This window comes from Lonchura striata, chromosome 4, assembly GCF_050655825.1.
Source record: "Lonchura striata isolate lonStrDom1 chromosome 4, ASM5065582v1, whole genome shotgun sequence".
Lineage (NCBI taxonomy): Eukaryota > Metazoa > Chordata > Aves > Passeriformes > Estrildidae > Lonchura > Lonchura striata.
In genome coordinates this window covers 53,984,739-54,009,548 of record NC_140706.1, presented here as the reverse complement: position 1 = coordinate 54,009,548, position 24,810 = coordinate 53,984,739, and the positions used below count along the sequence as shown (strand labels likewise).

Here is a 24,810-nt window from a genome sequence, read left to right as displayed (position 1 = left end):
AAGACTACTGGGTTAGGTGTGGTTACATTCTTTGGGGTAATGGATAACATGTTGCAGGGTGAGAGGGGGAAGGGGTCTTTCTTTCCGTCACATCCCGATCCGTTCACCTGTCCCTATCTACTACATCTCCCCACTCCTTTTCATAAATAAAATGAGGTAGTCGTAGATATAGGCACTGGAGTGAGGTACAAACTTTTAACTTGGTAAGGGAAAAAGGGGTTTGGTAAGCCTGAGTAATTCTCGCAAGGTGAGTTTCGAAGGCTTTTGCAACTGACTGTGTTCGCAGTTTTTGGTTTACAGCATTTGTTGCTGGCCCACAAACAGAATGTTCGCCCGTTCTAGACGGGCCTGAACAAATGAGACTAGCTTGTTCAGCAGGCATGGTCCTATGGTAACAGTTAAAAGCAGTATTGCCAGTGGACCTACCAGGGCGGAAATTAAAGTGGTGAGCCAAGGTGACTGATTGAACCAGGATTCGAACCAGCTCTGCTGGGTTTCCCTGTCTCTCTTTCTCTGAGCCAGTCTATTTCGGAGTTCTGTCATGGAGTCTTTAACGACTCCCGTATGATCTGCATAAAAGCAGCATTCCTCTTTCAAAGCTGCACACAGTCTTCCTTGTTGCATGAACAAGAGGTCCAGTCCTTGCCTATTCTGTAAAACAACTTCTGAAAGCAAAGAGACTGATTTCTTTAGATAGGAGATGGATTTCTCGATCCTCTGCAGGTCTTCATCGATGGTTATTTGCAGCTGAGAGAGTCCGTGCTGTTGGGTTGCGATGGCTGAGACACCAGTGGCTGTGCCAGCTGCTCCCAGGCCGAGCGGCATTGCGATAGTTATACCTGTGATTATTTCTCTTTTGTGGAGTCTGTCAGGTTCTTCGAAAAGGTGGTACACTTCTTCATCTGAGTGGTACAGGACCTTAGGAACAATCAGAACTTGGACACAGAAGTCAATAGAGTCATTAAATTTGGCAAGGAACACACAAGGACTCACTCCGGATTGCTGGCAAACCCACATCCCAGATGCGGATGGGACCACCCACTTATTGGTCTTTCTGTTGGGCTTGACAACTTTAGTGCAGAAGTTGCCTTTCTGCTTTGCTAAGGTTGCATTGCGAAAACATTTGCCCCGTCCTGTGATTTGACTCAGGGTGATTCCTCTGCGGGGAGTGTCCCACCTGCACTGGTGGGGGGCACTGGCTGTGGAGTAACTGAAGGGGGTGTCTAAAGCAATGCCTTCGTAGAAAGGGGGTTTAACATCATAACAAAGCCAACAGGAGTTAGTCAGGTTCGGTTTGGTTTCGTTTAGGGTTAGAAAGGTAGCTTCTAGCATTGCCAGTGTCGGGGCCACAGTGCTTGGGGAAAAATCGAGCAGTCTGCTCCTGTGTGTGCCCAAAACTGAAGTCCTATGACATGGGGGTCTTGACTGCCATAAAGGCGGCACGTCCCCCACACCTTCGGGGGCTCCTTCCCTATTTTCATGGCCAGGGCCACCCAGGGGTCCTGTTCTGGGGCGTCCCCTGCTGACCCTGCGGCACAGGCGCTGCTTGCGGTGGTAGTGGGTACGAAGGTACCGCAGGCTGTGTCGCGAAATTCGCTGGCAAGGGTACGAAGCTGGCTGTCTCCTGTGGGGGTATGGGGTATAAGGGCGCCCCGTCCCACTGGGGGTTGGCATAGATGGGCCGCCTTGCATTCACGGTGGGAGGAGGCTGAGTGCGGCCCGCACGCCCCCTCCCTCTCCGTTTCCCTGGGGCTGGGACCTGCATTCCTTGGCGAGGTGCCCCTTCCTCCCGCAGCCCCAACAGGCTCCTCTCGGGTGTGTTTGGGGTGGAGGCGCCGCGGTGGGCTGCCATGCCGGCTGGGGACCATTCAGAGCAGGCTATTTTTATTTCTCCCCAGTCGGTAAACTGGGCTGGTTCGTATTGTGGCTGCTTTTTGGTGCGGCTTAAAGCTTTACTTGGTTTTGTTTTAAATTGCGTTGGCTCCGTTCCCTTTGTCTCAGAGTCCCAGCCGGCTCCCGGCAGCTCTTCCGAGCTGCCGGAGCTGCTGCTGGACTCAGAGTCGGAAGTCGAATGCCAGCGCACTTCCAGGGCTCGGTGCCGTTTTGTGCGGCTCCGACCCCGCTCCTCCCCCCGGGGGTGGCGCCGCTGCCGCCCCCCGGGCTCGCCCTACCTTCTGCAGGGGGGTGTTTCTCCCTTACATGGTAGCGGCGTCAGGCGCGGCTGCCGATCGGCTCTGAGCCCTCTGCCGCTCTCCTCCTCTTTCTCCCGCACACGCGCATTAGCAAAACTCCGCGCCTCTGGGCTCTTCGCGCTGAGACTGCCCACGCCCTGCCCCTCCCCTTGGCTACCAGCGCCATTTTCAAAGGGATATGGAGGCGGCGTGGGCAGGATCTCCTCCCGAGCCGCGGCTCCCGCGCCTCTGGCTTCTCCTGCCAGCTTCCGCCGAAAGAGCTCTGCGTGCTGCTGCACCTCCGGTAGCGGGTCACTGACCGGCGGTGGCGGGGCGGATGGGGAAGCTGCGGATCTTTGGGAAGGCTCTGCGGGGGGCCCCGGGCCCTGGCCTGGGGAGGAGGGCGACGTGCCGGGCCCCCCCGGATCCCCGCTCCCGGGCGGATTGCCCTCAGGGGCTGTTTGCATTGCTGCTCCTACCCCTAGCTTGGGTGTAACCAATAAACACGTACGCGCTGCGCTTCATGTCTCCTGCTCTTCTATTGCTTTGTGCAGGGCTTTCTCTACTTTGCTCCACACCTTAAGGCATTTGCCGCTGCCTGAGGATTTTGTGTCCTGGGCCAGCATGGCTGTGCATTTTTCCCATATCTCCGGATGCAAAACATCCACAGGGCGTTCAATTGCCCCAAGCTCAAGCAGCCTTGCTATAGCAAGATAAAAGTCTTTGAGCTTACACTCAATTCCCCATTGCTTATGAACCTCACTTACAACCCTGGCGATGGCGTCCATGATGACCGCGGGTCCGGGGACGTCTCCCTCGCCGAGAACACGGTTTCACCGGTCTGGCCGCTGCTCTTGTCCAGGCGACACCCGCTACCCAAGCTAATCTTTCCCGGGTTTCGGCACCAGTTATGTTGCCTTCAGGGGAAGGCAAGGTGACCTGGTTGCAAGGAACAGCATGGCGGCCCAGTCTCCCCTGGGCCACTCGGGCTAATGACACACGCAGGACACCAATGTGGTGGACTGTTGAAAGCGTTTATTATCTTATCTCATGGGTTTAAATAGTCTTGCGGGACTCTGCTACATCAGGGGGGGTTGGCAGGGTCTCTAGGGTTAGTCAGGAGCGGAAGACTACTGGGTTAGGTGTGGTTACATTCTTTGGGGTAATGGATAACATGTTGCAGGGTGAGAGGGGGATGGGAGTCTTTCTTTCCGAAATAAATCTTCCGTTCACCTGTCCCTATCTACTACACTGGGAAGTGTGCCTTCTGGACTGGGGCCGAAAAGTGAAAGTTTGTTTTGTCTCGTTTAGCAGCCGGCTCACCTCCCCCACGGGCTGTGTCTAGGAGAGAGGATAGGGCTTGCTTGCTGGCTGACTCTTTGCTCTTCTCTCCTGCTTTTGCTTTTGCCCTTGGTTTTTGTCCTTTCCTTTTCCTGAATACCATTCCAACCAGCTCCAGACTGGGACCCAGGAAACACCAAGAGACACCTGCAGCAGCCATCCTCAGATCCAGAGACCGAGAACTGGGTGACCATGAGAGACCTTCTGAATTTGTCATCTCTTCAGAGCGGTGAAAGGGTTTTTGTACTCTGATGTTGTTCATTTTTTGTGCTGGGGACTGTTTCTGTCTGTTAAAAAAAACAGGGTTTTTGTTTTCCACTTCTATCCAAGGAAATTCTTCCCGAAGCAGGTTGGGAGGAGGGGCTGTGGGGGTTTGCTGTTGGGAAGGGGGGTGGGGGGGGGTGTGCTCATCCTATGGGTTTTCTCCTAAATTTGCTCTAAACCAAAGACCTAGTGTGTCTTTCCTCCCCAGATCCCCACAATCTGCCTTTGCAGCCTCTCCTCGTGCAGGGTCCCCATTGGCTTCCTGTGCCGTGGAGCCACTCAATACACCCTTTGCAAGAGGTTCTGCCATGTGGATTTGTCCTCTCTGGTCTCCATCCTCAGCTCCTGACTGTCTGCTGGATGAAAGCCAAGGAGTGGATGGGATTTACCTCTGTGCCAGAGGGAAGGAGAGCCACCAGTACGACAGTGCGTCAGGGGGGTTGTCCTGCAGCCAGGGCCCATGCCGGGCTGGGAGATGGAGCAGGAGAGAGGGGGAAAGGGATGGTGACTTCCTCCTCACCTGACTGGGTGTCCTGGGCCATTTTCCTCTTCCTTGCAGCCTCCAAGGGCTTGGGAATGGGAAACCCTGTTTTGGGGAAAAGAAGGGATGAGCACGTTGACTTGGAAAGTCCTCTGCCTAAGGCCATCTCTGGAAGTCACCAGCCATCTGGGTCCATTAAACCTCCCGAATGCCAAGATTCAGCCCTTGAAACGGCTCTCCGGAGTTCTCCGTCCCTGATCCCTCTCTTTTAGTGTTCGGGCTTCCCCGTGTCCCAGCTGCTGGGGGGGTCACACTTATACTCAGGGTCCCCTGCTCTCCCCAGGCTGCTGGAAGTCCCAGGAATGCCAAAAGCTCCCCCTTCTTGGGTCTCCCTGTTTAGGGATTCCAGGGATTTTTGGGCTCCTGGCTTCCCTTCTCCCCTTCTTCTCTGTTTTGGGGCGCAGGGACTCCAAGGAGCCCCCCCCTCCCCTCTCCAGGCTTTTGAAGGTCCCGCTACTGGCAGTGCTCTGCCCTCTATGGGATCCCCATTTCTGGGTCCTGGGGGACACTGGGCTCTGCTCCTCTAGGCTACCTCTGTTGGCAGCTGCCAGCAGGCCCCACAGAAGTAGACATGCCCACAAAGGCTGCAGTCAGGCCCGGGAGAGAGAGGGTTAATCAAGACGTCACCCACTGGTGTCGTTCACATGCGGCGCCAACAGATGTCGATATTGGACAATAAATGAGTACACAGACGCTTGGAAAGTTCCAAAGTGAAAAGGAGCCTGTTTTCTTCCAACATCTGTTAAGGTATTTCGAGAATTCAAAAGGTGACCGTGGATTGGAGGATGGAATTACTACCTCTCCAACCACACTGGTCCAAAGACCATTTCTCTCCACCCACAGAGAAAGATGTAAATAATTCTATTTCCACCTGAAATGCTGTGGGAGCTCTGACTCTCAAAGATGAAAACATTCTCAGAAGGCTCAAGAAGTTTCATGAGAACTTTAAAGCTTTCCAAAGAACTCTAAAAGAAAACTTAACACTTTTAAAAATCAGGGCAACAACTGGGCTCATACTTTGCACTCCTTGCAGCAACTGAGAGAAACTGGGATCGTGCTGCAAGCCAGTTGCAGGACCTGGGAATAACTAGGTGCATGCTGGAGGCAACTGGGATATTCTGGCCATGACTGGGGGATCATACTGGGATAACCAACATTTTCCTGGGGCCACTGGTAGTGCCTGGAAATGATTAAGAATATGCTGGGGGCAATTGGGATCTATGGGCAGTGTCTGTAACCGTAGTGGGGGGACTGGAACCACATCAGGAACAATCAGGACCGTGCAGGGGAGAACTGGGACCAAACTGGGGGCAACTGGGAGTGAGTGGGAACATGCTTGGAGGGACTGGGATCCTTCAATTATTCCAGCTTCTCCTTAAAAGCAATGTTTTCCATAGGTGGAGCACAGATGCTGAAAAGCGGCAAAGCTGAGTAGCCTAGTTCAGCTTCAGTCATGTGCAATTCACAGAAGGCTTAAAACGAAGCAGCAGAGAGCACCGGGCTTCTGTGTGCAATGAAGGCAATTGCAAAGATCCTGCGCAGCTCATTCCCAAGCAAAGGCAGCGGTCTAAGTTCCTGCTTCCCGACAAACTCAGCACAGCCCTTCTTTTCTGGAGCTGCCATCGAGTTCTCTGCATCTTGCAGCCTCAGGGGACGAGTAAGAATTTCCCAGGAGGGGCTGCATCAGGACAAAGTCAAAACCCAGGAAAGTTTCCTGGAACACCTGCCATAAAGCATGCCAGCAGTAAATTGAAGGGGCAGGCGAGCGGCCGCCACCGTCCTCTAACAGCCCGAAGGCTGTGTACACAAGCCTGGCTCCCTGCGGCTTCGTTCTTCGCCCTCGTACAAGCCACCCTCTCTCCGGCTCCCGGAGGTGAAGAAGCGGCTACTTTGCGCACACTACACCGTAGCTTCAGCCGAAAGACTCCAGGGACCGGCACTCCTCTCCGGACAGCTCCGGAGAGCCGTAGTCTGCGTCTCTAGTGGACTGCATCACAGCGAAAAGCTTTGGCAGTGTGTCTCGCAGGGAGAAAGCTTAGCAGCGCAGTGCACTTCTCCAGCCCTTGCCCAGAAACACGGATTTGCTGTACACTCCAGAAACACTGCTCTTTCCTGGGCAAGCTGCTGTCTGATGGCCGTGTTCTCTGCCTGCTCCTGCCCAGCTCGTTGTCGTAGCATGCACATCCCACCCTAGCATCCCTCTTTGTTGCATTCACAGAGACAAAAGATCCACTGATGTAAACTGAATTTTGCCCCATTCCTCCACCTGTTTCAAGTGACTATACAGGCAATGCCAGCTCTGCCTCCACAACTGGTCTGTTTCTTATCAGCCCAGGTGCCTCACGCTGTTACTAGCTATTATGCTATTAATAATTATTTCTCAGACAAATCTTCAGAGAGAGACTTGAATTTGCAGATGCTCTCTTCCTCCCAAACCATCCTTGCTTGAACACACCCATGAAATCAGGAATGTCAAATGCCCATTACTATAGACTTTCACTACAATTAACCCTCTGATGACACACATGGTGAAGGGAATGAGCTGCCCTCAAAGCACTGCTGAAGATCTAATGTGCTCACCCAGAGCCACTGCCAGTTGAAAAATTAACCCAATATACATTCATGGCAATGGGTTGAAAAGGTCATTTGATGGTGATTAGCAACACTCCAAGCCTTCTGATCAGTGTTATTAGCAGCCCGATACATAGTAGCTATGAGGAGTTTCCCGTGTCTTCCTGGCAGAGACCACGTTGCTGGACTGGGTTCACACAGAGGAGTGCATGTGTTAACCAGGCACAAAACTGCCATCAGGGCTGTGGGTAAGAGTGCAGCCTTTCTCAAAGCAGTGGGGAAGCAACAGGACCCCATGGCAGCAGTGTTTTTGGGCTCTGCATGTGCTGAGCAAGGAAACCCCCAAGAATTTCCAGGAACCAGAGAGAGCTCAAGGGAGCTCTGGCTCTGCCAGCTGGGGTTGTGAAAGTCATACCCAGATGTGGAGACAGCTACAGCAAACAAGTCACTCCTGAATATAAACACTATGACAAGCAAATGACTAACTAAATCAAGAGCACTTAAGTAGAGGGTGGCATTAACAGCTCCATCAGTTTCTCAGGAATTACTCTATGTTCAGGTAACAGCAAGAAGGTCATTCAGGAGCAAAGAGCCCCTTTACACCAGGCACTGTACAGCCTGGGGTGGTTTCCCTTCACCTCTCCAAATCTGCAGTTGCAGGAAGACTGTAGCAAAACAGAACAGTATAAAAAACAACTTGGGGTGAAAAAATAGCCAATAAATTCAGCTCTGTTAACTCTGAACACAGAATTTCTGTCAAAGGCTCAGTTAAATTCAGCCTCAAGATGTAACAGTGTTGTATGTCTAACCTCTTCCAAAATGGATGAAGCTCACTCTATATACAGGACAGCTGTCAAGATTCAGACCTTAGGTGTATGGAGTTATTCAGATTCAAAGTTAATTCATCAGCAGCTATAAAGGACTGATGGTGTTGTTCAAGAAAATAGCACTATGTTCATTAATTCCAACTGAAAATCTGCCCCTTAGGGTTTGATTCAGACACAAATTTTTAATCAACTAAAATGCCAACATGAGAAGCTGCAGATGCATTTGTAGAGATCCCATTGATTAGAACAGGAAGAAAGAGGTGATTTTCCCACATATATTTAACAGGTATGCTCAGTCAGTCCTAGTATGACTCTTCAGAGGAAGCTACATAAACCAGAGTTTATTCATTCATTTTGTCTAGTTAGCAAAGGGATGCCTAGACTGTTAGCCTCCACTTACTGGAGATTAGCCTGGAGGCCTTTGCTCCCTGTTGAACCCTGTGGGAGGTGAGCAAGCTCAGCTTCTGAAAGGAATTATTTTCTGTAAGACTGTGTCCTTTGAGACATGGAAAACCGCAGTGGAAAGGAAGTCTTCTGTAGGTTTAATCACCAGAAATACTGTCCTAGTCACTTGAACAGATTGTTTGCCTAATATATGCCAGAAAACATGTAAACTAATTTCTGCACCCAGTTGACTGAGCTGGAACTTTCTGGTCTTGTGTGAAATACTCTCAAGTGAGTTAGTTGATGAATATTCCTGGACTCTGCCACTGACACTATTTGATATCTGACAGCCATCATTGTCTCTTACATTGTACCTTGTCCAGGCCATGAGATGATGAACAGTTGGTGGTTTTAAAAAACCCAAACCTGAGCACTTCCCACATTGAAGGGAATAGGGTTTTAGTGTTTGGGCTCAATACAGAAGCTATAAAATGTCCTACAGCGTGACTGCAGCATTTTCTGGCTCCCCTGCTATCATCACATCTAAGAGAGTAATGTTCTCTTAAAATAGAGGAACAAATAAATGCCTGCACCCTCTTTTACAAGGGACATGAAAGCAAAGACTTTCTAAACATGGCAGGTAATCAGAAGATTAAGAAGCCTCTCTCTCTCTCACACATTAAGGGTAAGGCTTGGAAGACCTATACTGGGGTCATAAATCATGAACTTACACAGTAGTTCCCAAGATTCTCTAATGTCCAATGGCTTTGGAATAAGCCTACAATAAAAGTGGCATCTAAGCAAGCGAGAGTTAAAATTGCCTCCACAACTGACAGGTTGGCTTCTTTAAGGGGAATTCATACACAGTGACACAATTCTAAAACTGACCCCTCCATTGCTGGTTCAGCAGGCAGAGAGAGCACTGCTCACTGGAATGAGACATGTGAGAACTAAACCTTGGGCCAACACAGTTGCCCTCTTTACTATAAATTGTAGTGCAATGTAAGAGTCCTGCCAAGATCAGCTGTTTCCTCTAGATTTCTGTCAAGCTTTGACAGCTCATTAAAAGTTAGGAGGGGAAAAGGGTTTGATTTGCTTCACTTAGAAGCAAAGCTTACAGGCTTACCCTTTTGTACAAACAATGAAGAAAAAATGACCTTCACTCTTCCCAGCTTTTCTATGCTGCACCATAGCTAACAGCAGGGGAGGACCCAATTCTGTGCACAATTATTGCCAAAAGTCTTTTAGAGCTTTAAAATTGATTCTCCAGTCAGATACTAATTTGCACTGCAAGAAAAGATTTGGAGCTACCTGCAGGTTGAAGGCATACAGCCACATTGATTATGCTGAGAGCACCATTTCAGGCAATCTTTGCAGCTTGGAGAGCTAAACCTCACATTTCCCCCCACCCAGACTCTTACAAGGGCAGATCCACTGCAGGCCCTGCATGTCAAAGGCACAGTGTGAGAAAGAGTTAAATATCCATGTGATACTGTGGCTGGTCCTGCTGCTGCCAGGAACTGTCATGGTGTTTGTGTGCAGTGTGTTAGTGTGACATTAAAATCGATGTGTACTCTGTATACCTGCAGGCAGCGCTCAGAGCCTGTTAAACAAGGCAGGCAGGGCTAGGATGAGAGCTACAAGACAGAGGACTCAGTAACTCTGCTCTATTTAAAAGATATCTCATTTAGAATACATGTCAATTCCATATTAACTTGTCAAGAACATACAAAATACCAGAGCGCCTTTTTGTTCTCCTGTTAGAGCTTTAATGCCAAAAAAAAGTGCTGACAAACAATCTATCAGGGATTTCTTGCTTCTTTTTACAGCTGCATCTCATGGTAAGAAAAAGAGAAGGCAACAATAAAACTCCCGGGGGAAAGTCTGGCCTTACAGAATTTTGCGTGCCTCTCTGGTAAGACAACACACTTGAGCCACTTTGGTGCCCTGGGCTGCCCTGGCTGGTGGGGGCACAGACAAAACTGCTGCAGCCTTAGCTCTTTGTCTTTCTTTTCTTTGGACCTAACTCTACTTGTTCTTACTCTTGGCTTGCAAAGCAAGAACCACACATCCAGCCAAGCATCTCAAACCACCTCATTCCTGAGCTGGGAATCAAAGCCTCTCTCCAAAGCTGCAGCTTTTAATTGCTATGCACTAATAACACCACACACTCCATGTAGCACAATATCCCCACATCTGAGTCCCTCCTCTCAACCCAGACCCTCCAGCCTCTCCTCTTGACAAAGTTTCACAACCCTTTGAACCAACCTCAAATAAAAGCATCACATAAGCAAGAACTCCATGTTGCACCTTACCTGCAGCATAGACAGTCTTGTCTAGAAGGTCTCCCATCTCTCCTGAGGGGGATCTTTAGCCCACTGTTATACCTAAGTGTCTGCTACAGCTCACTGCATCTTTATCAAATGCCTTTAGGCCTGTGGCTCCTATCTCCTGCTGCTCACCAAACTCAAGTAATGAAGAGCACTTGTACCCCTGCTCTCTCCCCACCTGTCAGAGCCTCTACCTCCTGAGCTTAATGCACATCACCAATACTCCTGGTGTTCACAAAGATGAGAGCCTCCTTTCTCACTGTTCTTACAAAGTCCAACCTGCCAAGGTCACTGGTTAGGAACTAATCTTACAGGAAAGCTGCTCAGAGGCTTTTCATCTAAATTGATGTTTTTCTTTTAATGAGCTATAGCTTATTCTCGAGCACATTGCAGCATGTTGGAAAACATGTCAATCACTTGATTTTTGAAAGCCAAACAGAACTGTTCTGACAGTGCTGAAATGCCTTTGCAAAAGATAGCTCATCTGCCTGGAAATGAGTTGAGCATCCCAGGGAAAGGAGCATTTAAACCAGCCCATTCCTTTCTCCACAGACCTTTCTCTTTGCTATCCAAGCAAAGCCCTGCACTAAGGTTTTCTTTCTAATTACATTTGTTTGTTGTACATGCTACATTCTCAGGCAAGGGCACTGAAACAAAACCTCTTTTTTCTCCTAGCATCAGGAAATGTAGGAGTTTTTGGGGTTGGTTGGGTAGATGACCTTTCAAGGAAATAGGTCACAGCACTGAAAGACTCAAATAATTTATTCAAGCAAAACTTGCCAAACAAGTTAAAGAAGTATGAAGGCTCTTCTGGGGCTGTTACTGAATGTCTCACAAGCATAGAAAAGTGTGTGATCAGAGCAGACTGCCAGGAAAGAGCAGAGTGTACATTGTGCCACTATATGTGCTTGGACAAGTGGAAGAGACAAGTGTGTCCCAGTAGAGAGAGGATTCAATGAAGGTATTTTTCCATTTTCTATTTGAGCCTACACTGGAGACAGAAAGAACCAGATGTGCTGAAGCTGGACACAACCTCCATATGTGTAGCTATTAAAAAAAGCTATATCTATACCACATAGCTCTCCTTTTATCAGGGGTAGGTTCTACAAAAGCTCCAGCTCCTAGTTCAGAAGAAATTAAGACAATTTAGGACCTACCTTCAATTTTGGAGGCTCTCTCTACAGTGCCATCAATTAGCTTGCAGTAGTTATTCCAGCCTGTATGTGAGCTAGGCTGGAAAGAAAAGACACAAATGAAATGGCACAGATTTTCTTCCTGAAAGCAAGGGAATGGACATTATGAGATGGTCACTGCAGCTTTGTGCTTTTGGAAAGTGTGCCATCTCAGAGAAATATCCAATGGGAAAAAAAAAAAATAGGACTGCTTTCTGCTCCACCCGTGCTGCCAGAAGGGAACAGGCCAGAGAATCTGGTTTTGGCTTTGCAAGGTCAGAGAGATGAGTGACAGAGGCTACATATTCACATCCAGCCCAGGAAGAAAAAACATGTAGTTGCACTTAATTTAGTGATGTCAGGATATGTCCCCAAAGCACAGCAATGTACGCTAGGAAATGCAAGGCAGCTGCCAGTATGACTCACAGCAATGTCCAAAAAGCGAGGAGCAAATGAGAGTGAAAAAACAACCACTTCATTCTTCAGCTCTCCTTCCTCATCAGCTGAGCCAAACTGGAAAGATGGGTGAGTCTGGGAGGGGAGAGAGCATTGTCAGTTCCCAAGATAATAAAGCCCAAGATGACAATGCAGAGGATAGTGCTTTCAGAGGGCTTCAGCTACAGTGAGTGCATTATTCTTCTCTAAAATAAGATGAGTGCAGGAAGGAGGTATAGTCTGTCAGTGCATAAGCTATACAGCAGGAACATTAGGGTGAATGCCAGGAAGATTTTCCCAGCAGGGAAATATGTAAGCTTTCAGAACCATGTCAGTGAAGGCAAAGAGACAAACCTGTAATAAAGGATATTTCATGTAATGAATCAAAATTAGAGCATATTTTCATTTGCCTTATGTAGTTTGCAGGATTCATTACAGGGAGCTTACTTAAACTGTTCTACTGATCTTTGCATTCTCATCCAGCATTTCTCCTTTAAATAGCTGTAGAAGTCACACCAGCTGCAGGGAGATACTTGGATATGACCTGAGCAAGTGCCAGCCCTATTTATTCCCCGTTTTTCCTCTCTTGCAGCCAGAAAAAAAAGGAAAGCATGTCCACCAGCCTCTGCCTATAGAGCAGGCACTCAAAGTCTCCAAAACCTAAGGGGAGCCCAGGAATTCAAGTAGGGTGAGTAACCCAATGCATGGAGACAGTATCTCCCTAGAGGCTTTTTGCTAGCTTAAGGCTTACTAAACCTAAGCAATTTCTCTCATTAAGTGGCAACTCAGTAGCTGTTCTTGAAAAAACAAGGGACACAAGAAAGGAAGAAACATGAGAAGCTCCCAAACTCCAGAGGGAGCAGCTTCATGGACGGTCTCACCTCTGCCGATTCCCAGGCAGACCTGGTCTCTCCTCCTTCTCACAGTCCAGCAGTTCCTGGCTCAGCCCGTATGTGAGGGCTTTGTAGAAACCAGCAGAGATTCCTGCCCACCAGCCATTCTCCACCAGGTGCTGAGGGAAAAGGTGGGCGCCCAGTGGTTGTGCTCCAGCTGCTAGGGTGTTTTTCACCAACTCATGAGAAAAATGTCCTTAACTGCTCAGCTCACTTATGTCTTTCTGATGTTATGTAAATCAATTGAGAGAAAAAACACTGCCATGAGCAGGTTTCTAGTTAGGAAAATAAATAAAAAGAATCATGGAATTAAGGCAAAACCTCAGTATGAATGACCCAAATCCCTTCCTTGTGCTGCAGTCCACAGCAGGCTATTAGAAAACTTTTTTTAAAAAAGAAAGTTGATTCATCACTAAGATGGCACAGCAAAGTGAAATTCTTTTGTAGGCTGGCACCTGCTCTCCCAGGCAGCTGATCCCACTTAATTTGTCTACTGTAAGTGCAAAGGATGCTTTAGAAAGCAATGCATTTTGTGACACAAGCACTCCTACAAACATTGCTAAAATATGAGTAACAATGGGGCATACTACAGAGTCTGAGAATCATCAAGGTTGGAAGACACCTTTAAGATCATGAAGTCCAGCCATCCACCCAACACTACTGTGGTAGCTCCTAAACCATCACCCAGAACCACATCCAGACTCTTGTTGAGCACCTCCACATATGGTGACTCCACCACCTCCCTGGTCAACCTATTCCACTGCCTGACCACCTAACAGTGGAAAGTATTTTTCTGATATCTAATCTGAATCTCCTGTGCCTCAGTGTAAAGCCATTTCCTCTGATCCTCACACTGAAGGCACATCAGAAGAGACCAGTGCCCACCTCACTGCAGCCTCCTTTCATGAAGGGAGCTGTAGAGGACAAAGTGCCTCCTGAACCTCCTTTTCTCCTGACAAAACAATGTGAGCTCCCTCAGCTGCTGTTCATAAGGTGAATTCTCTACACCTTTCATGGGCTTTCTTGCCTTTCTCTGGACATGCTCCAGCACCTCAATGGACATTTTAAAGTGAGGGGCCCAGAACTGAACACAGTGCTAAAGGTGCACTCATTCACCAACACTGAGCTGAGGGGAGTGATAACTTCCCTAGTTCTGCTAATTTTTCATTCAATCATAATTTCTTAATTTGCTCTGGCAAAATTCTGTGAGTTGTCTTCAGATTGTCATTGCTACTGAGAGCTGCCTAAAATGAGTTACCTATAACCACAGTGGATACAGGTGTCTCATCAACACTGGCTTGCTTTGTGAACATTTCAAGGATCCACAGGTGTCCATTACCTTAACAGGAGATAAGAGCACCCTACACTTCTCACCAATAAGGTTGTATTTCTTTAAATACTGATTTGCAGATTTAAGTGCCTATGTGGCTAGCCAAACTAGTAGTTTTATGGCTGTCGCAGGAGCCAGTAATTGAAATTTGCTGAGGAAATCTTTTCCCTCACAGTAATACCTATTGTGAGTGGAAACACCTGTCACAGAGTGATTTTGATGGCATTTGAATCCCTACGGGCATTGTTTCTCCAGCAGATTAGGTGAAGCAGATACCCCAGGATGTCATGTGCGGCTGTTTGGAAAGCTCACATCCTCAGTAAATCAGCTGATGTTTGAACGAGAAGCCAGATTTAGTCTTTGTTTTTGAAGGCACCATCTCCCTGAAATTGCCATGTTACATGACAAAGTCTGTATCAGCCAGAAAATGTGCACTGGTCATCATCGGTTTGATAGGATGGTAGCTTATTTTCTGCACTAGTTCTTTTTCTGCTGGGTAAGTCCCCTCAGGGTGAGGAATCTTTAAGCTTTTTCCTTACTGCAGCAAGGCTACAAGGATGAAGTACAAAAGGGAGACCTCAGCTTTCCTGCCTACTAAGAGACCTTGACAAATGCAGCACAGAGCTGAATGAACCAAGCTGCCACAGGGAAGCACCCCACTCTGGCAGGTTGGTGACTAATGTTTGTCAGACACTGGCATGCAGGAACCTGAACCATAGAATCCAGCAAAGCTCATTAATAAAATATCTTCTGCAATTACCTGGAGGACTGGGCAATTAGTTGAAGCACCTTGACAACTACAAGGCACAAATAAACAACTATTTTGGGGAATAGACTCCAGCTTAGAGCAAGCAGACAGAACATCACTGGTAGCAGAGGTACAATGCTACTACATTATCTCAGTCTGTTCTGCTCCTGTCCTCTCATCATAGGAAAGTGCGTGCCAAGGTAGGGTCCTCCTGGCTTCTAGAAGATACGTACATGGATATACCATATCTGTAACAGCACTGGGTCAAAACACTTCCATAAGTGTTATGCTATGCTTATGCTATTTTGTACCATGAGACAAAACTTCCCTTTTTTGTGTTGGAAAATGGTTACTGTGATGCTAATGCTCTCGCCTTTATGTGTGGTGTGCAGGCACACTGGTGGGTGGTGGTGGCCATCTACCACAGGGTTAAAGTGCTGCCTTTTGCACCTCAGCTCAGGGGTGGCTGTGCTGGGTGAGTAACGTGTGGCTGTGTGGCAGGGAGCTGTTGAAAAGCTCAGTGACTTGGTGCCAAAGGGCAGAGCAGCAGCTGATGCAGCAGAGCCTGTGCTCCTCAGCAGCTGTGCAAAGGCAGGTGCACTTACACAGAAGGAAGCAGACAGGTCTTTTCTCCAGCAGGGACAACACATGGAAGCTTCCACCACCACGGTGAGCTTCGCAAGGTGCTGTATCTCAGACCTCAATCCAGAAAGCCCTTTGTAGCTGCTCTGACCTATACACATCCATAAATTCTGGCAGAATGTTCAACCTTAGAAGTCCTTTCTTTTCCCATCTCAGCCTACAAACAGAGACCCAGAATAATTAAGACAGTGCTCATTTTATTGTACTCAGCATGGAAACCAGATGTGAAACAGCAAAACATTAAATTCCTAAGGGACTCAAACAGGTGGGTAACATTGCTTTAGTATCACTTTAAGACTTTTCACATGCAAACTTTTGTTGGTATGTCTCATAAGAATGCCATGAATGCTGGTAGCCTAAGACTAGCTTTTATTTTGTACAGTACATCACATTCAATCAGTTAACTATCAAATTAATAAAGCCACAATAATATTAGTTGTTAGAAGCCTCCAAGTTGGTTTTCTTCTGATGCTGACTGACTCATGGCCATGGTTTTTTGAAATTAAAAGTTCAGATACACTCCCTACCTTTAATTCTGGGCAGAAATTTCCAATACTGTTCAGTGTCTCTGAGACCATTACTTCACAACTCAGACTCAGTGATTTTATGTGCCACAAACACACAAACTCTTCTATTCTATTTTACAGAAATTCCTCAGGGCAGTGTCTAAACTTGCTTCCGATGTACTTGAAACTATTGATTGTGAACTGAGCTAAGGGAAGTGTCATGAGGACCCTCCAGCAGAAGGGCCACCTTTAAAGCAGACCTGCTGAGAAGTATCTGAGAGGCTCATATTCTGCAGTAGACAACTGCTGGAGATTTTGCAGGCAGGTTTGTCATTTATTTCTACTCCAAGGAGTGTCAGCCTTAGCAGAAAGCTAACAAAAACTTAAGGTCTTATATTTCAAATGGGGATTAATTGATGTGATTATGTTCCTAAGGAGATCAGATGCTTCCTGTCACCCAAAGTCTGCTTTTTAGAGACCAGAGAAGGGGAAGGATTTAAACTTGTCCCAAGGTTGTGGAAATGCTAAGCCTCCAGCATCGCATCAGAAGGACAAAGGGAAAAAATCATATTAGTGTGTGAGTGACGCATGAGACCTGCACACATGTACTTGCCTTTTAAACAGGGACACACATATAAGCTTACCTACATCAGAAGTATACCTAGAGGAAAAATATTTCTTTTGTGATTTGGCTCAGTAATAACATTGCTTTTCTTTAAAGAAGCCTGAATGATGAAAAGTAGGTTTCACTTTGCAAAATCTTCTTTGCTGGGATTTGATGCAAAATCACCACTATAAACTTTAGGAAGGAAGAGCTACTCAGAAAAACATAAAGCAGAAAAACCAATACATCTCAGAGTTTAAAAAAAAAAAGAAAATCAGTTTGGCTCAATTCAGCTGTAGTACTTCAGTCTTCCTTTTAAACATCTACAGTGTCTCAAGGGGGATAATTTAGGCCCCTAAAAGAATAGTGAAGCCAGTCCAAGTTACAGGACCTGACCTTCAGGTCACACCACCGCGTCCAATGGCACCAGAGATATTTTGTAGTGTGCAATATTTGGGTAAGGATCTATCTTCATGTCTTTGGGACAACTGAAAATACTGACCACTCATACAGGCATCACAGGGACACCAAAAAATAAACCAGCAAAGACTGGTTATTGAAATGGGGAGGTAGGGAAAAGAAGGGAAGAGTTTTCCTCAGACCACAGCCCTTAACCTTCTAAGCCCACAGAGTCTGCCTATCAGTTGTCTGTCATTCAGAGCAGCCATTCCCACAAGCTGTGTGCAAAAGTTGCTTTGTTGTGGTAGCTTTTTGTGTTGATTTTTAAAATGTGCAGAAGGATAGACACACAACAAGATAATGGAGCTAATAAGTTAATAAAATTTATACTTTCATACAAACTTTGCATATACTGAGCTAACTAATGAAACACTGGTATGGTACATTCCATGAAGCTTCCAAACTGAAAACCAGTGGCAGCCAATTTGAATTCCTCATCAATACTGATTGTCAGTTGGATTTCCACCTCTAACTTTAACACTTCAACATAGTAATGAAACTCAAGAGAAAAGTTAGTGCTGGCTTTAGAGCATATATTCAATTTTTTGAATCCCTTCAATATACTTCTTCAAACAGTGCATTTTACAAGCTCTTATGCTTTAGTGGCAGTAACAAACAGGTTGACTGCTTAGAGATTTTGCTGAATCTTATTTGGATATATCTGTAAATAATAGCAAAATATATAGCCTTTGAAAATATTAATTTTCCTAAAAGACACAAGATGCCAACAAATAAAAAAATACATGAGGTCAGAAAACAAGAGGGAAACACAGACATAAGAATGGGAATTCATTGTGAAACACCTACACCAACTTTATTTTACTTTTGTTTTAGTCCTCCCCTCCCCATGTTTCTCAGAAGTTTCTTCTTCTGTGTTCAAAAGAATGTTTTCTTCTGAAATGGAGAAGACAGATATTGCCCTTCTTGTCCCTTCAGCTCTTTCTCCACTCTTTTCCAAACCAAGCCAGCAGAAATGAAGCAGAACTTCAGCACCTGAGCCCAAAATACACAAAGCTGGCAGATCCCAACCAAGTGCACACAGATTGGTATCACAGCCTCACATGAAATCCAGGACCATATTGCAAACTGCCTGCAATGAGATGTTCCTTCAACTCAGGTATTGTATTGGCAACACTGAAATGTGCTTATTCTCATCTTTGGATCTAGGGGGCATCTAGTGGAAATCCCCCTAAGTGAAAGCAGAAGTGTATCTTCCATTCTTATTCACTGCTTTTATTAATGCATCTTGCTACATCGCCCTTCCTGGAAGATGCAACTGAAAAAAAAAAAATTAGAGTTATTTCCACTGGCTAGGCTGCAACACAGGTTTGTGGTTTTTTTTGATATAGATTTGTTCTTGGGAATGACAAAGTATTTTCTGTTCTGAAACCTCAATTAGCCCAAATGTATTTCCTTGGTTATTGCCCATCTAACTAATGCAACATGATTTTGAGTCATTGGGCAGAGAAAAAGAATGGGGTGGTGGCACATGGATCATCTCCGCCTACTCTCTGCCATATTGCAACTCCAAGCGCATGCTCATTTTGAGACTGATGTGACACCAAGAACAGCCTTTCTTGACTGCTATAAGCACACTCAAATGCATAATATTTGCTAATTGCTACCCCCAATGTAGCTGTTCTGCTGCTGGTGAAAGATGTGTTGTCAGTGAGGATCTACATTGTCACCTAGACATTGTATGCAGGCGAAAGCACTAACCACCAGTGTCAAACCAGCAGGTTGGCAACACTCTGCCCTAGCAAGGCACAGTCAAAACCTAAAATATTTTCCATGAGATGTGCTGGTGATTATCGACTCATTTTTATGTGTTGGCTTTTGGCACTTTATTGCTTGGCTTCCAACACACGTCTGCAGGACTTCTGCAGCCACCAGACAGCGCCATGGACAATTTGCATCTTTGCACTCATATTTGCCCAGAAGTCAGGTTGAGCACTACATGTTGTTTCAGTTAGGCATATGCAGTTGCTCAGGTGCATCCATGCACCCACTCAGGAACTTGTCTATCGGCACTTTGTAATACGAATGCACTGGTTGAAATTTTCCTAGAAGAAAGGTCATTTGGTGTGAGGAAAGGAAGGTGGACCAGCTACTGAAGACTCACAGCTGAAAAAAGCTTCAAGGAACCAGGGGAGATCTCTCATTCCTTGCAAAGAAGAAGTAAGTCCAGAGCTGCTCCAGTATCCTGCTCATTCATTGTCAAGCCTAGTTTGGTCTCAATAAAGCAACTCATACCCATATCCCAGAAATACTTTGCAGAGCTGACACTAAAGGATAAAATTCATGGAAATCAGTGAATAAGTGACAGCTATTTATTCTCCTCTGGAAGAAAAAAGTAGGACAATCCATTTGTATATTCAGACTGAGCATATTTGTAAAGGGACAGTTCAGAATAAGCTGGCTCACAGCAAGGGGAACGCAGTGGGGGGGACACGAGCCGAGCCAAGGGACACGGCTTCACAGGAAGACAGGCTGGGCAGCAGCTAGCAACGGAAGGGGCAGAAGGGAGGCAAAAGAAGCAGCACAGAGCCTTGGACCTGGACAGAACACAGCAAGAACTGCAGGCAACCCTCGTCAGGGCTGACACGGACACAATGTGGGAAGAGAAACTGAACTTGCCAACTAACCTGACCTAATGATACTGTCAATATTAATCTCACACAGAATTTCACATGAAACTCACATCTCAGACACTGCTAGGAAGTGGGTGGAAACAGTAGTACTACCAGAAAAAATATTGGAGACTTTCCTCCTGGTAGGCAGAGGTGGGAAGACGCTCTCTAATGTGGTGTTTCAAAATTAAAAACTCAGCACCACAAGTAGGAGAGGACTTGAAATAACATACAGAAATTGAACAAGGACATGACACAAAGCCCTCTGGTATATATCTGAGGAAAACTACAAGTCAATTCAGTACTATGCTTAGGGACAACACTTTTCATTGCACTGGGTTAAAATGTTTTATCTTACAGTATTTTACTTTTCTTCTGGGGAAAAATTGCCTCCAAACAGCTACTATGAAGGTTGGGCAGTTGATACACTCAAGAAGTCTGGCCTCCTGAATAACTGGGGACCACTTCACAGAAAACAAAAGAAGAAAAAAGATAATAATAATACTCATTTACAGGTGTAAACCTGTAAGATTTGGAATAAATTGTAAGAGTAAGATCTACACAGTAAGTCAGGTGTGTGGTACTAGAAACAGAAATAAATTATCATCATGATTCATGAAAAATCTTTAATGGACTACAAGTATCTCCTATTTAACTCTAGTACTCTGCAGGATTACAACATCCAAATCATCAGTGCTTGGCAGGATTGATAACTAAATTTTCTACAAACTGCAGGAGTTCCCCAGCCTCCCGTAATGAACTCTAGTGGACAAAATACAAAGCTACTGGGAAACACATTTCCCAAGTTGAAAAATATTATTGAGAAATGAGACCAACAAATATTTGAGACATTATTGTGTATCATACTTCTGGAGAAACAGTCACTAAGCTACCTTTTTTTAGCAGTTTCTATAACTAAATTCAGAAATAAAGCAAAGATTGTCTCAAGATTTCAGTACTGCAGCAAATTTTTCAAGTTAACAGTATAATGGTTCATAATGCAGAGTGTTAGGTAAAACAAAATAACACATATACTAAATAAATTGTATTCAGGTTATGTAAAGCAGCAAGAGAAGCACCAAAATACTGAATAAAAACCCAGGAGACTTGGATAAGGATTTAAAAGGGAAAAAAAAAATCAGTGTAACACGTTAGACACAGAGGCTCATGGACCCCAATGCACAGAAAAGCCTGCTGCTATGGGAAAACATTACTGTGCATCTCTGGAGAGAAAAGAAAGATCCACATCACTTTAAAAAGTGATTTAGAACAGAGGTGCTCAGTGCCATGGGAGGCTGGGAGCAGGGGCTGCCCACCCCACCTGAGGAGGCAGAACAGCTCTCTGCTTTTTAAAGCCTTGGCAGGAGTACCAGAGAAGGGGTGGGCACCATCCTGCTGGGTGCAAGTCCATCTACCAATGCGCTCTCCTGTGCCTCGACAGCTTATACCTTAGGAGTATGCCACTGCAGGGGACAAAAAGTGTCTCTCTCACATCCCCTTTTCTGGCCATCAATATCCCACTGACCTAGCTCCTCCCAAAGAGAGAATCCTTCAGTCTTGATCCTCATTCTTTGCCTGGTTCTGCATTTCAATAGGAGGGGAAGACCAGGCTCCCTGGGGCTCACCTGAGAACAGCACCCCACAGTATCAACAGAAGTGAGGCTGCTCAGTGATCAATGTCCATAGCCTGCTCATGGACTTGCCTCAGCACAGGAAACTTACAAACCAGAAAAGTTGTCGTGTGTTAGGTCTTTACAGCTGTTGAGCCTTAATTCCACCTCCGTCCGCTTCCCCCAGTCCACCCATTTGAGTAAGACCTCAATGCACATAAATAAATTCCCATAATTCTGACAACCCCTCTGCTTCCTGCTTTATCAGAAGGTGCTGCTCTCCCAGCAGCAAGGTGGCAATTGAAATTTGTGCTTTTGCTAAGTGCCTCATATTTCATCTGACAGCAGTCAAGGTTGGGGCATAACATGGAAATACACCAGCTGTGACAATAATAATGGCAGGATGGAGCATGTGGCTAGTCAGAAAATAAAGGGAAATAATTTTCCACTGTTGCATCACAACTCCAATCACACAACCAAACACTAGGACTTGAGGTGAGGGATTCTCTCCATCCCCACAGGTGTCAAGAAAGGCACCCCTGCATACCATGTCAGTCTAACACAGAAGAAGGAGCAGGTCGGACGCAGCAATTAGGACGCCTAAAATTCTGCAGCATGGACTGGAACATGTTGTGCTGCCTCCCTTTCAATTTTTTATTTGAGGATGTATCTGAGGAAATGGATTTCCGGGTCTGACTGTTCTGGGCCCGGATCAGTTTCTCGTGTTCCCGTATTTGTCTCTGTAAGTGGTTCTGGATGGCAATTCCCAAGGATTCTGGATCGAGGGAAGCACCATAAACCTCCCACGTCATTCCTTGCTCATCCCAAACAACATCCCTGACGTGTTTGGACTGCTTCACCTGTACTATTGCCTCCATGGCTGGGGTGGAATGCTTTTTGTTCTCCCCCAGGTTTGGCACAGCCTGAGAGGAAGCAGGAACCACTTCAGTGTGGAGATCGTGTCTGGACTGCCTGGCCTGGAGGTGCTGTTGCTGGGGAGCTGCTGATGCTGGCATGGATGGGGCAATGCTTGCAGAACTCACACTCAGCTCAGGTGTCAGTCCTGCCTGCAGGTTCTGGCCACCAGCCATCTGAGACTGGCCGCTGTCTCCGTGGTCCCCGCTCTCCTTCCCACCTGCATCCTGTGGGCATGCCTTTGCACAGACTGCAGCAGGCTGGCTGCTAACATTCAGCCCTCCTTTAGGATCAAGCACCACCAAGTTTTCTTCCTTTGGTTTCACCACAGATTGATTAGGACTGGCCTGCCCTTGACTTGCACCCTTGCTTTGCACAGGCTTTTGCTCAGAGCTGCCCAGGATCTCCTGCTTGGCTTCACTGTCCTTACCAGAGAGTAAAGGTGACCAGCTGCTTCCTGCATGAGGGATGAGATCTTGCACATTGTTCTGGGTTCCTGGGACAGCGTCAGTGGAAGTAGTGCTTGGCCCACCTGTGCCAGTCCCAGACTGTGATGGAATTTGATTACTGGAGTCAACTCCAAGCTGCTCAGCTGGGATGGGCTTTGGTGGGACTGGAGCATCCTTTGGCAGCTGAGCAGCATTCTTGACATCACAGGCTGCACTGGTCATTTCAGCATTACCCACAGATGTTCCTTGAGAGGCAACAGCTGCAGTGGAACAGGGGACAACAGGTTTTGCGTTATCTGCTGATACTGGAGATGCCACATCAGGTGGGAACCCTGGCAGTTTGACAGGCTGGGTTTGGGCCGAAGCAGTCACAGCCACAACAGTCGACTTTGCTGTGATACCAGAGGAACATAGAGACTTTTCTTGTGATGATAAACTGTCAGTAGGAGCAGCCTGGCTCAGCCCCATACCTCCTTGGTAAATTATGTGCAGTTCTTCCTTCTCCTCTGGAGAAGGATTCCCTTTTAAGAAGGTAACAAAGATGCTGGGACTGGTGGAAGCTGATTTGCTCTCCACAGTAGCCACAGCCTGAACCTCAGCATCCCGCCATGTCCTGCTTACAGCTTCCTGAGTAAAAGGACTGCTCTCTGGCTGAGCTGTCATTGTACCTGTTTCTCTGAATTTGGAGAGCTGGGTGGGGTTTGGACTCCCAGGCGTGGGCTCCAGGCTGCGTACAGGATGTGGACTCCCGTGGCTGGACTGGGCTGGTGCCTCGCTGCTCTGCACCACTTTTGTTTCATCTGGGGGATGCAACTGTGGCGCGTCTGCAGTCCCACTTTTAGCCTCCAGACTGGTCTGCAAGTCTCTCCCCGGGTCAGCTTCGGTTTGCCCTGCTGCCAAGGCTGACTGATACACAGCAGAACCATGTTTCTCTGCCTCCCTGTCTTTTTCCCCTCTTTGCAGAAGGTTTGCCCGAGAAGTATGACAGAATGGATTAACCCCAACAGGATCACCCGGGGAAGAATAATTTAACACTTCAAGCACTGGCTGATCATCAGTTCCGTGAGGTTTCAAGCCAGAGTCATCTATTTGTGTCAGGGAGCTCATTTTGGCCTGGCTGCCTTGCACAAACTGCCGGGAGCTCTGGGGGGCTGGCATCATCTCTGGCCCTTGCCCTACCGAGAGGGCTCCTGCGGCAGCAAGGGCTGGCACCACCGGTGCCGGGTTGCCCACTGGCTGGGAACAACCAGCAGGCTTTACATCTGCAGGATGCCCCTCTGCAGCTGTGCTGGCCAGCCTGGGAGAAAAGGCTTCCTGCTGGCTGTCATCATCTGTGTGGCACTGCTCGCACCTCTGTGTGCTGGCAGCACCTGCGCAGCTCAGGTGGAACAAGCCAACCCCAGCGGAGCTGGACGGTGTGCACGGGAGGCCATTGCTGGCCCTCTCGCCACTGGGGTCCTGGGGCTGGTGCTTAGCAGGCTGCAGATCTCCCAGGTGTTCCTCCTCTGCAGAAGCTGAGACCAGGGAAGGCTTGGCAGATCTCAGAGGATCTGGTACAGTCCCCATGGACTGTCTTCAAGATGTTGTTTGTCCTCAGCTTCTCTTTGGAGTTTTCTCGCTGGGCAGGCTGTCGACGACAGGTTTCCTGTGAAGCTAATCTGTTAATGAAACAAACACAGTGTTAGCAGCAGTCAGATTTAAGAAAAAGTACCCAGAACTAATTGATTTTACAGTGTGAAGAGAAATACTTGCAGACAGGGGGGAAGTGAAGCACCCAATTATGCCTGAGTCACAAAAAAAGACACAGATTTCAGGGATTTCCCAATTTTCAGACTGGGATGGAGAAAACAATACTAGGGACAAAGCAACAACAGCTTCTGTGCTGTTGATACATTAATGAAAACATTGACATGCCAAGAGAAAGGAAAAGAAAAAGAAAAATGAAATTAATGAAGAGGTACAGACTTTGCATGGAAGTTCGAGTCACA

At 46.9% G+C, this 24,810-nt stretch overlaps 1 protein-coding gene across 6 annotated transcripts in view; it reads right to left on the bottom strand.

Annotated features, from left to right (window-relative positions):
• Positions 1-3,186: 3,186 nt before the first annotated feature.
• Positions 3,187-24,810, bottom strand: part of GPRIN3 (GPRIN family member 3) — a 44,815-nt gene continuing 23,191 nt past the window's right edge. Inside the window, exons 2-4 of one of the 6 annotated variants that reach the window (XR_014954887.1) lie at positions 11,587-24,480; positions 4,297-4,362; positions 3,187-3,799 (exon numbers count right to left, since the gene is read on the bottom strand). Coding sequence is in view for 2 of the 6 variants with exons in the window: in XM_085578141.1 (XP_085434267.1) it covers positions 22,010-24,388 (2,379 nt within the window). In the remaining 4 variants the exon portion in view is untranslated. Of the gene's footprint in view, positions 24,481-24,810 lie in introns of all 6 variants that reach the window. The other 5 variants (XR_014954888.1, XR_014954885.1, XR_014954886.1 and 2 more) reach the window with 5 other exon arrangements.